At 42.8% G+C, this 12989-nt stretch overlaps 1 protein-coding gene across 2 annotated transcripts in view; it reads left to right on the forward strand.

Moving 5' to 3' along the window:
* Positions 1–7827, forward strand: part of LOC136432187 (fibrous sheath-interacting protein 1-like) — a 41536-nt gene extending 33709 nt beyond the window's left edge. For both annotated transcript variants that reach the window (XM_066423232.1, XM_066423231.1), the window contains exons 12-15: positions 1853–2005; positions 2391–2712; positions 5066–5191; positions 6786–7827. In XM_066423232.1, the coding sequence (XP_066279329.1) occupies positions 1853–2005; positions 2391–2712; positions 5066–5191; positions 6786–7060 (876 nt within the window). In that variant the 3' untranslated portion in view covers positions 7061–7827. The remainder of the gene's footprint in view (positions 1–1852; positions 2006–2390; positions 2713–5065; positions 5192–6785) is intronic.
* Positions 7828–12989: the final 5162 nt, after the last annotated feature.

Consider the following 12989-nt stretch of genomic DNA (forward strand, 5'->3'; position numbering starts at 1 on the left):
TGAAAGCAAGTAGCAGCTGATTTGTTGAATTAGATGGTCCCCCGCAGCATCTGGTATGGCTCTGTGTGGCGCACGAGGCGGTACTTTTGTTGTTGATTGTTAGCCTTCCTGTCGCCTGATTTACACTTCTGGGAGGGTCTGCGTGGGGGGGTCCTGACCGCTTTACGCTTAATTCAGAAGAATGCCATACGTATAATTACTTTAAAATCAAGGGAGGCGATTACGCAAAATTCCTGCGAATAAGACGGCTTTCCCTATGAATAACCAGACGTCAAAATAGGCTGCCTACGCCTTACAGAAGTTAAGAGCCTGCAAACCCTCTTCTTGGATTCTCCTTTCGGTCGTGTCAGCAACTGTTATGTTTTCCTTGTCCCAAAATTGGTCCTGTCCCTAACAAGTAAAATCCTGAAGGACTTAGCGTCCTGAAAAGACCCCACTCCCACTGATCCGGCACGTTCGCTATTGGCTAACTCTGACGGGACGCATCGCCATGCTGGGCTGCTCCACAGTGGGACATCCTGTCCGCATCATGGCTATTTAGGAGGTTTAAAAATAGCATGACCTGGAAGGACCTTGGTAGGGATATCTCATGGCTATAAAAAAGTTGTCAGGCCAGTCGTATGGAGATCTGCCTGACTAGCCTGTGCCCTTCAGATTATGTAGTCCGAGTGTAGACCAGAATGGAGCATTACCATACTGTATACCAGAAATGACTCTAAAACATTGATAAAATTGGTTGATATTTTATACTATGATATGGTTCAATTTTGTATCGCAGGATAAAATGGAAAAAATACAACTTAGCTACCAGGTTTTTATCAAGTTTATTTGCATTGCGTGTGTGTGTCGTTAGTTTCTTACTATACAGGCTGAAAAACTTAGAATACTTTTATATCATTTGCTGCAGAGTGTTTTAAAAGTGAAAGTGCCAGTGTGGTGTATCAAATGACATGTGACTGATTGCCTCAGTATGTAGTAATTATGCTATAGTAGACCCCACGTGCCTGTCATGTGCCCTTGCCAATTTGTCAAACCTGTACAAGTGACCACCTCCACATAAAACCACCTGGCCAATGTGACCACTTTTTGTTGTCCCCTAGATACTGTAAATGCATTTAAGTTTGCATGGTTTTGATTTCGCGGTTGGGAGAAAAATCAGTGTTTGCTGTGGTTTTAAGTTCACGTTTGAGACAATAGCAGACAAGGGGTAGGGGGACAAAAAACTTTCGCGGTGGTTTCAAGTTCGGGGCGAAGAGCTTACCGTTAAAACCGCAAACATAAAACCACCACGAACATTTCTGCATTTACAGTAATGTTTCCCATCGACATAAGCTTTAAAAATCCTGTCTATAGTAACCACCTGTCCACATAGTTTTATCGGTCCCCTGAGTGGTCTTCTTCGGTAGTTAGGGAAATCCATCTAATACAGTGTTGCGTAATTCGTAGCGAGATGACCAAATCTTGCGTAATTGCCCTCATTGATTTTAGCGTGATACGTTGTAGTCCAGCGGCATAGCTGAATACTTGTGCAAATAGGTCTAAAAGCGCCAAAATTGGCACACATGTACTTGAATGTAGTCTTAAGAAGTATAGATAAGGACTTTCAAATTCTGCTCAGAATCAATTTTATGTTTTTTCTTGCGATTTTCAGACCAAAAATGTATATCTTGGGCCCTGCAGCTGGTATTTAAATGAAATGACCTTAACTTTGGTATTAAAGGATGAGTGTGACGTATAAAGGGGTTCTTCTGAATTTAGCCTAAAGCCTTGCAGGCACCCCCATGCATGACGGTTCCATCGTTGTGTCCTATCGTCAGTGATCCTTGGGTAATCCTCGTTCTTCCTCCGTCAGCTGTTCCAGATGACGGACCTGCGGTCGACGCTGGACGTGATGCAGCTGGGCGAGCGCGTGCTGCGGGACACGCGGCAGGTACGAGACCAGCAGCACCGACTGCAGGACATCGAGAGGGAGCTGGAGGAGCTGCAGACACAGGTGGAACTGGAGGTACTGTCATTTACTGCCTTCTTAGTAGTAGTAATAGTAGAAGTAGTAGTAGTAGCAGTAACTGTAGTAGAAGTAGTAGTAGTACTTGGAGGAGCTGCCGACTAAGGTGGAACTGGAGGTACTGTAATTCTACTGTCAACCTACTGACTACCCAGCAGTAGTATTCAAGTTCGTTGTGATTTAATTTTGTTTTGAGTGTTGTGGTATTTACAATGTAGTTTGCGGTTGAAATAAAGTGGTAGGCAGGCAGACAACAAAACAAGCATTTTCTCAGTGGTTTCAAGCTTGCAGTGAAGAGCTTACCATAAAAACTACCATGAACTTAAATCCATAAGTCTGTAGATAGATAGATTCTGATATATTTATTTTCCTTCCGTTTGATCAGATGGAGTCCCCCAGCCTGTCGGAGTACCAGTTACAGGCCCTGCTGGACCAGTGTGCCCAGGTGTCCTCTCGGGCCACCTCCGAGACCCAGTCCCTCCAGGAGTCCCTCTCCCCCAGGTCTCAGGCCTCCTCCAGATCCTCCCACCTCACCATGGCCTCCGTACCAACACCCAGTCTGCCCGAGGACACCCTCAGGAAGCTGCTGGACGAGGCCAGCAAGTCAGTCAGAGTGAGACGTACAAGTGAAGAGTCCGACTCTGAGCACCAGGGACTGCCTTCCTACATGGAGATGGCAGAGGGAGCGCTAGGCAGGAGACTGACTGGTATGTACCAAGTGTGCGGTACCGTACCTATAAGGGTACCGGTCTTTCCACTTACCCGAATTAGAGCAGCCCTGCTGCTCTGGCGAGTTAAAAAAGCTCCCTTATAATGCCACACAGAAAAAAATGCATGCACACCTTCTTTGGACAATTTGATTAAGCACATGAAAAGTCTGTGCTTTCTCAGTTCCTTAGCAGTATTGCAGAAAGAACAAGGTTCGTTCAGACCCTTGTAGTGTCTAGCCGCACATAGTTCAGTCGCTAGTGTATTTCTTTACACTGAAGGGGTTGCTACTAACCCTTCCCCTTTAATGTGCTTGAGGCACCTCCTCGAACACAGGGTCCCTTCTGAAAGATGGGTGCAACCCCAACCAAGATGCCCTTCCCAGGATTGAACCGGGGTCTCCCGGTTACCTACTAATTGGAACAAGGAGCTTAACTGCCACCAGTCGAGCTACAGGGTCATCCCCATGTAACTATCAGTATCCCTATATAAACGTCTCACTCTTACCCTGTAACAATGCCCAACAGTGTCTCAGCAACACCTTGAGAACTCTCTAGTGTTAAAGGAGACTCTCAGGAATTCAAGTGTTTGTTACAGCGATCCTTCCCAGACACACACAAACAAACATGGATCAGGGGTCCACCTGTACAAAGTTTGCTCTCATCACATGGCTGGACAAGTCCCGATCCGTGTCAGGGTCAAGTCTAGGGACTCCCCATTACCGGTAACGCCCAGGTCCTTAAGGAACAAGGTGCCACCAAGGTGCCAACTATGGCGTGTTTCCTAACTTTCCTTACTTACATGCACCTGCTGTTGTCAGTTGGTGACTGCATGGTGTGTGATCAAGTGGTAGGTGTAAACACTTTTCTATTGTGAAGATTCAAACAGAAATGTTCCTGGTGGTTTTATGTTCGCCGTTTTTGCGGTGAATTTTCAGTGCAAACTTATTACCGCCGCAAAACTTTGTACCCGCCTATGACTGTAGCGCTACTATTGTTTCAAACGCAAACCTAAAACCACCGCGGACACTCCATTTTCTCTCTACCGCAAAATAAAGAGCACACAAACTTAAATGCATTTACAGTACCTCATCATTGGCTTAAGCTCCTTTTTTCTCGGACCATTGCTGCCTCTAAATGAGTCTAAGTCAGGACCTCTAAAAAAAGTCATCTGTCCACAAGATAGTTACTGTAAATGCAATGTTGTTTACGGTGGTTTATTGTTCACGGTTTTCAAACTTAAAACCAATTAAAAATGCTTGTTCTGTCTTCTGTCCGCCTACCACCTTGTTTCAAAGCTTGAACTGAAAACCAGCGCGAACACTCCGTTTTCTCCCTACCGTGAAATTAAATCACTTCAAACTTAAATGCATTTTACAGTATACTCCTGGAGGTAAGCTTTTTGACTTAAATGTTTCAGACATCCTGCCATCAACAATCACGAGTCCTGAATTAAAGACTTTTTGTTCACGCGGGTATCTAGAACACAATGACTGACTTTGTTCATTGTCAGTTTCTTCCCGACCTGTTGTCACTGCCCTGTCTTAGTCCTCTACTTTAGAGTAAAGTCTAGGCTCAGCAAAACTTCAAAGAAGATTTTACAAAGTTTCCAATTATTTCTGTTTGTTTGAACAGGCAGGTCAGGTACTTAAACCATGTCTTGTTCAAGGTACAAATTGAGAGATGTTAAAAGTTCTTTTATGTTGGGGTAAGCAATCCTGGTAATCCCGACTCGAATTCTCCTTTTCCTTAGGTGACATTTTGCAGGGCAATCACATAGCTAGCAGGTGGCCGTTGCCTGATCAGAACCAACTGCTGCACGGAAAGCCGTTTCTATTTCTGTCCCACCACCAGTCCATACTAGTTAGTTTGTATTACATACCTGGTAAACCACCTAATACTGTAACACACCAGGTTTGTACTGAAGAGTACAAGCTGCATAACCGGACAGATTTATTTCATCCACTCACATCGGGAACGATCCCTACAGTAACTCTTTTTGATAAGTGTGGTGGGTTCTTTAACGTTCTCGAGGTGTGACCTTCCTCAAACACGGGACCTCCACGTCCTATCCGAAGTCTTAGTTGTATGTAAACTGTGTTATACTATTGTATCTGTTCATGGCACCCGATATCATGCATGCTGCCTCGGTTGTCCATCGTATTGCATTGTTGCTATTTCAGTTTTTTTTTTTAAATTGCTGTTGTTCCCCTTGTGTTACAAGATGTGAATGGGGAGATTTCTGAGTTTTGTTTCTGGGTAAAGGAAAAATTTGTGTCATTTTTTGTCTTACATTGGGACAAGATGAAATGCCTGTGATTCTTACAACAAGAGTTGCTGTTGTCCCCCCCAGTGTTAGAAGATGTGAATGGAGAGGTTGACGGGCCACCTGAAGATGGGAGCACCTCCCTGCCCGAGGGGGACCTCGAGTCTTCCTACCTAGCCCGGGCGCAAGCCGCACTGGCTGCCAGGAAACAAGGTGGGCCTTTATTCTTCCCCTGTCAAGTGGTAACAGTGATTGTTTAATCCGGCCTGACAGGTATGATGGATGTGGAAGTTCAACCACCTTAGCGACACACCAAGGCTGCCGGTTGGCTAACAGACTAATTAGATCAACAACTGTTATTATCCATCTGATGTCACCTTCCTGAGACAACCAAGAGTTCTTTTAAATTTTCTCACAACATTTTGTATAATTATGACGCTTTTCCGTCAGACGTACTATCTGTTAGAGCGCGCAGTTGTTGAAAAGTCGGGATAGTTACTTTTTTATCTACATCATCAGTGTCAAGCCGGCGTTGAGAACTTATGACCTGTAAGTAATTGTTTCCTGTCCTCATTAGACGAAGGTCGGTGGCTGGAACAGGTGTATGACAGCGCGGCCCATTGTTCTCCCTCCCCACCCTGTCCTACACCATGTGTGGAAACGCACACCTGCGAGACAGATTTTATCTCGGAACCCTACAGTTGTAAATTTGAATTTGCCACAGCTAATAAGACGCGCACAATGCAAATATTTGGGCAGGACACATAGACCAAAGAGAAATGGAAATCATCCGTGAATATGAAGTAGATCTATTACTGTTAACACAATAAAGTCATTTTCTAAACAACAAATAGGGGTCAGCCCAAGGTCCCAAGTCCTGTTGTGTTTCTTAATCTCAGATTAAGTGGTCTTGCTACCAATTGACCGGGCATTAGTGACCACAAGCTATCCAGATAATGAACAGTTCTTGTTCTGACGCCACTTCTCTTAACAGTGGACTGACCAATGTACTGTAAATGCCGTTAACTTTGCGGTGGTTCGATGTTTGGGTTTTTTGTGGTAACCTCTTTAAACCATCGCGAAAATGCATGCTTTGTCTTCTGCCTGCCTATCACCTTGTTTCAACAGCGAATTAAAACCCACCACAAATACTTCATTTTCTCCTTATTGTGAAATTAAATTACGGCAAACGTAGATGCTTTTACTGTACCCTGACAATTAACAACCTGATATTTAGTATTCCTAAGTATCAGTCAGTGACATTTGGTTTTTATGTCTTTTTGATAGCTTGTCACTTCACTCATAAGACAATTATAAGGTAGACATTTGTGTCCTTCTCCACATATCCTAGATGGAAAAATAAATACTGGGTTAATTTTATTAATGTTTTTTTTTAAATATTTGATAAGTTGAAGCGTTCTTGCTGTTGTAACTATTTTTACTGCATTCAAATTATCAATCTTGTTTGTGTATCAATGTACTTATCTATTACTTAGTATTCAATTGTTGTACACTAAAGTTTGACTGCTTGATTGATTAGTTAATTGATTGATTGATTGATTTAATTTACTGCTAGCTCATTTTCAGATCCTACTCTCAATGCAGTAGATGTAGTTGTCTCTACAATGTAAAGTTAATTGATAGTTTGATAGTGTGCCAGGTCGCCCATAAAACTAACCTCCTACTGCGTAATCTAATTTGTTTTTCAAACTTTTGTTATAACCTCCCTGTGTAGATCTTACATGTTTGAATCAGGTAGTTATTTTGAAGGTCGACTATACCATATGTATATACTCTGATCCCACAGACATACTAGTTGAGTCAGTGTCCGAGGACACCATACAGGAACTACTACAGAATCCACGAGCGACATCGCAGTCGTCCTGTCGGAGCCCGCGACCCCCGTCCAGCTGCGGCAGTCCCAGAACCCCCAGGGGGTCCGCCGAGTCGGACGCGTCTCCACGTAGGCCTGCCGCATCGCCGCGGGAGGGCCCCCCACAAATGGGAATCTGGCTGGAGCAGGGCAGCGAGGGTGGAACACATGAGGGAGATTTAATGCGGAGCGATTCCGGGCAGGATTAAGTCTTCCAGGGTTGTCCGGTAATTTCCTGTCCCGAGATCGTCTGTCCGTGGTGTCCCAGACATCACCAGCGTCAACTCCGCCACCCCTGGCTCCAAACTTTGTCCCCTGCATTGGAGCTGATTGATTTGTTGATTAATCTCATGGGGAATTTGTTAACCAGGTGTACTGAGGGGGCCACAGGTCAGCTCCAGGATGCTGGCAGTGTGCCCACCACCAAGGTTAGCTTTTATAAAGCTCATACTGCTGCAGGGAAGATGCCTTTGCTGCTGATAGTAGCTACTATCACTTGGATGACTGTAATACAAAATAGCCTGTTCGGAACGTTATAAGTATAACCACCAAAAGTATATACATTTTAGACACTTCGCTGTAAAAACTCAACATTGTGTCAACATTGTGTCTGATTTGAAAAATAAGCCAGGGACAAAATTGGCTTTGCTGCTGATAGTTGCTACTATCACTTTAATGAATGTGATGCAAAATAGCCTGTTCGAGTGTTATATCCACCAAAAGCAATTGTACATTTTAGATAATTCACTGTAAAATAAGATCTGTCAACATTGTGTCCGATTCGAAAAACAAGCCATTGTGTTGTTAAGCTGTACATACTTACCGTGCACTTGTACTTTGTGAATGAATATATTTGCTGCTTCGGCAGAAAACGATACCTTCGTTGAGCTGTTTGTCGAAGCTGGCTGGTTCCCAATGACACTGTCATCCAGGATTGTACTGTAAATAGAAGTCGATGTAATAAACTGTCAGCTTATACATCTGAATGGGTTTGTTTGATTTGTTGTGATGACACAGGTTGTAGGTCCGTCCCTAGTTGCTATGGTTACGGGTGGTCCCGCTGAGTGTGTGGGCTGGGAGGCAGGATGATGGATACCAGGGGGTTCAAGTGTCCTGGGGAGGGTTCGCCAGAAAGGACAGAGAGATGAAACCTTTGGGAGGACAGACTTGGTGGATGGATGGATGGATGGATGGATGGATGGATGGATGGATGGATGGATGGATGGATGGATAGGTTTGAGTGAGAGTGAGTGAGTGAGTGAGTGAGTGAGTGAGTGAGTGAGTATAGATGAGTGGATGGGTGAGTATGGATGGATGGGTGAGTGAGTGAGTGAGTGAATATGTATGGATGAGTAAATGGGTGAGTGAGTGAGTGAGTGAGAGTGGATGGATGGGATGGATGGATGGATGGATGGATGGACAAACAGACCGTTATTTCACATTTTTGCTTCACTGTGCTGAGTCATTTTCAAAACATGTTGAAAGTATATAGATACAAAATAAACTAACTGACATTGAACAAAGTCAACTCCTCGCTTTTTAGTTATAGTAGATATAAAAGAACAGACATGTTTTTCGATTGGAGGTTTTAACTTAAAAGTACTGTTGCATGGGAAAAAGTTTATTTGCAAGATCGTGCCTGAAGGCTAATTGCAAGTATGTGGACTTGAAAAAAACGAACTAGTGTGATAGAGACATAGCATGTGACAAAGACAGTGATTGACTTTACTGTTAGCCTGGGACTAATTCTAGTGTTGGCTTCATAATGGTACAGGAGTTGGATTTGGCCAAACAACCAGCCAGTGGTGCTGCGCCATTGACCTTGCTCTTGACCTCCTGCGGTGACCTACAAATAGCACCATATTTCTTGGGTCGCCATCTGAACTTGAAGCTATTAAACCCCTGGTCCGTTCTTCCGATCCTCCCCCAGGAAGAAATCATTCCTGAAACGACCAGACATCCTCCCCCATTCCCCCATAGAACTCGGACAGGAAAGGGGTTTCCAATTGCAGGCTTTATCTCAGGATGGAGTGGGTGGATCTGCAATGCAAGCAAACTGAGCTTGGATATACAGTACATGTATATGCGAAAGAAATATTCTGTGTGAACGAAATATTCCGTTCAATTATAGTATTCTATAAAACAAAGTGAGTGACGAAAAAATCTTTGCATTCTTTGGAAATCCAAGTTTACGCAGTGTGATTGTAGAACAGAACTTGCCTACTTGATTGTATGTACAGTTATGGCATAGGGGACAAGGTTCACTATAATGTTTGTTTGGTTTGTAGCAACCTTAGCCACCATGCAGGCTCTGTTCTAGACACTCGTGACTTTGTCGGCTTAACACTTGATTGAAGTTAATAATAGAACCACAACTTGTCCCGATGTCTTTATTTGTGAGGGTTTCTGATGGACCAACTAAAGGACTTGACCTTGTGAGGTGCCCTTGAAGACAAGACAGGTCAGGTCAGGACAGGCAGGGAGACCGTATCCCACTGGACTACCCCAAATTGCAAAAGGCTTTCGGAAAGTGGCGCAATCGGTGCCAACTTGTCACCTGAAATTTTGAATTCCTTAAGATTTAAAAAAAGATTGGCAAAATGGTCGCAATCTCTGCAAATCTCTTTTTCATTAATCTTAAACATTGTACAGTGTTTTTTACTTCAGTAGCAACGCTGCAATTTCCAATAAAGTTATTTTGTATCTGATTTGGAGCCGAAAATGAGAATGTGACATTTCGGGCGCAGACATTTTGTCGGTAGAGGTCATGTATTTTACCTGTGCATCTCATGTTGGCGCAATATGGCGCACTCCAGTGAGATACCCTTAGGCCACAGCAAGTAAATTTTATGGATGACATCAGTGCGCGCATTGATTTTCGGCTGATTTTGAAATAAAAAACAAGTGTTTTTTTTACTCCTGTGCCCAGTGTACGGAAACCTTGTCTCTGCCGTCTTGCTATACAAACCCGGATCTAAATCCATAATTTAGTTAATATCTTAATGTTGACATCAGTTTTATTGAATACAGGGATAAAAGACTTGTTGTAACACAGTGTTTTTTCGCTTCAATTCTTTTTACATGCTTTATGGGATTCAAGTTTGAAAATGTGGATGCCTGCCTTTTTTTTTCTCGCCCGGGCGCACTAAATTCGGGGTCTACAGAGGATGTCATCCATAAAATTTACTTGCTGTGGCCTTATGGCATATTTCAAAGGATTTTCCAGGTACCACCTTGAGTTTTTGATATCAATTGGTCAGACCAATGTATCAGGTTCTGATGGGAGTTGATAAGTACCTTTGAACATGGGCATTTGTTCCACAGCTAGATTTATGAGTGCACAGGTGTGTATATACATGTACATGTACATATGATGGGAAATACTGCGGCAAGCCGGCCACTGATAAAAAAAAGTGGTCCAGGCTGGTCTGAATTTCCAAAGCATGACAAGATTTGCCCCTCACTTCCTTTGTTTTATAGAATTCAAGTGTATAGATTTAAGAGGGCGGCCCCAAATATAATATAGAGTGACAACCTTATAAGCTAAACACCCGGGCCCTACATGGCCAAGAACTGCGAGACTTAGAAAAGACTGGAGTCAGTCAAGGGAATGGTTCCTCCAAAGGAGTGACAACGCCCTGGAATGATGAGGAATGTATAGAATATGATGTGTGAAAAAAATACGTAATACTGTATAGAGATATGCCGATTTGGAGCTGAACCGCCTGGAAATATTAATATCTTCAAGCTTTACCAGTGTCACAGTGATGAGAAGCTATCTCCTTTAAAGTCAGTAAGATTTTAGATAACAATGTCCTGCACCATAATTGGGCTAAGGTCACACTTGAACAGACAGACTGGAGTATTTGACAAAGTGTCATTCAGAATGATTCTATTCCTTCAAAGCACCTATTGTCATATCAAAGACAATGGGAATACCATACAAAACGTACAAGTATGACTAAAAAGACAACAAATCACACAAAGCGTAAAAGATTCATTTTTTTATCAATGAAGTTCGTTTAGCGCGGTGTCAAATCAATTGGTCGCAGCAAGGTTGCCAACGCGTCGCGGGTCCAGTGAGAGGGGGGCTTTTAGGATTCACTTAATGATGTATCATTGTGTACTTTAAACATTCACTCACACTCTTAAAGAAAGTTAGCAGAGACAACCATCACAACAGTATAAGGTTTCCTCTGCTGTTTGATAATCTTAGGTAAACAGTGATGTCGTAACGCTGAGTACAAGTCAAATACTTGAAGCATAGTGGACTGAAGAACTAGCAAACTTCTTTATTGGCTTTCTAATGTATTAAAGGATCAAATGGAGCTTTCTGCTGTATCAAAGGATTAGATGGCTTTTCTTGTGTGTATCAAGGGATTAAGAAGATGGCTATCTGTACAACTGATCTTTTCCCTTAGGGTATAGAGACCACATTATTGTAGCAGCCAGAGTTGTAGGAAATGTGGTACCAATGATCAGCTACTAATAAAGAACCATGTCTGCACCTTGCTACTACTATGTCTTCATTAATTTTATTATATACGTATACAGTCAAACCTGTACAAATGACCACCTCTACATAAGGACCACCTGGCCAATGTAACCACTTTTTGTTGGTCCCTAAGGCCACACCAATTTAATTTCTTGGTTAACGGAATTTTTCTTAAAATGCTAGAAAATCAACATCAAAAGAATCTCAAAGGAAAGTTTGTACTTTGGTGCACACAGTTTCAGGGTGTGAACAGGGTCAGGTGCAAGTTTTCACTCCAGCCTTCTGTTTTAATGATGTCCTTGTGCTAAAATTTTACCCAAACAAAATCTCTTAACCAAGAAATTGAATTGGTGTGGCCCTGGATGATTTTTTCCCATTGACACAAGCCTTAAGAATCCTGTCTATAGTGACCTGTTCACATACATGTAGACCAGATTTTATTAGTCCCCTGTGTGGTCTTCTTAAGCAGGTTTGACTGTTCATGTATAGCATGTGGTATATAGTCACTGAGACCCCAGTGCACCTTCATCCTTTGGACAATTGTTTCTTAATCCACTTTGATACCTACAAGATTTGTTTTTGTTTCACAATCACTGTTTTCCCATAGCAACACAGTTGTGGAGGACAGTATTTTATCATTGTTGGCAACACGGCTGACATTGTAAAACAGTTACAGATGGTATCTGTTAGTCTGTTTGATCACAATGTCTGAAGTGCTCTAACTCTAATGTATTTCTGTGAGTTTGTATAACGTTCATACACTCTTTCTCATGGACTTGAGATTCTTGCATTTTTAAATCCCTGTTATTCATAATCAACTGATGATCGGTAAAATGCTGTACTTGACACATCACCCCTGACCTAGCTTTTAGTGTCTAAGAAACACAGTAGACAGTTTAATAGTGGCCCAATGAAGATGTGTGCATTCCTGTCTTGCTTGCCAGGGCAGAAAGTTTAGTTTCCGTGCTTCCGACCGTGCCCTGAGCCATTAATTTTCTTAGCACTGGGTTCTATTTAAAGCTGGTCAGTGGTTGTTTTTTGTTTGTCCGTTCGTTCGGACCCTTTTGGTGCCTAGTGGCGCATAGGGCAGCAAGTTTCCTTGCTGTTTCAGTAGCGGGGTATATTTTTAGTCACATGGTTGCTAGTCCTTCCCCTTTAACATGCTCAAGGCACCTCCTGGAACCCCATTTTAGTTACGTCCCTTCCGAAAGACGGTGCAGCTCCAACTGAGATGTCCTGACCCTGAAACTGGGGTCTCCAAGTTGTTTGTATACCCAGTGCTTTTACAATGTGCGCACTATTATTAATACCTTATTATATAGCTAGGTCACAGTGTACATGGCTAAAATGATTGTACGGTCTTGTACACAAAATACCATGTGTTGAGAACTTTGTAGTGATTTATAGAATCGGGAGACCAGTGAATTGAAAACACTTGCGGGTTGCCTTGAATGATCGAACCATGTGCCAAAAACTTCGGGGAAATACCTTCTATACAGACACTGTACATGCCGCACTCCTCACTTGATACCACAATAAACTTGTTACATTTGGGAAATTGGGCAATTGAAGGGCACGCCCCGGGTTGTTTTGCAGCATGTTCACTTTTCGGTCTGATTCAATATCAATGTCAAAGTGACAAA

This window comes from Branchiostoma lanceolatum, chromosome 4 (assembly GCF_035083965.1).
Source record: "Branchiostoma lanceolatum isolate klBraLanc5 chromosome 4, klBraLanc5.hap2, whole genome shotgun sequence".
NCBI classification, from domain to species: Eukaryota; Metazoa; Chordata; class Leptocardii; order Amphioxiformes; family Branchiostomatidae; genus Branchiostoma; species Branchiostoma lanceolatum.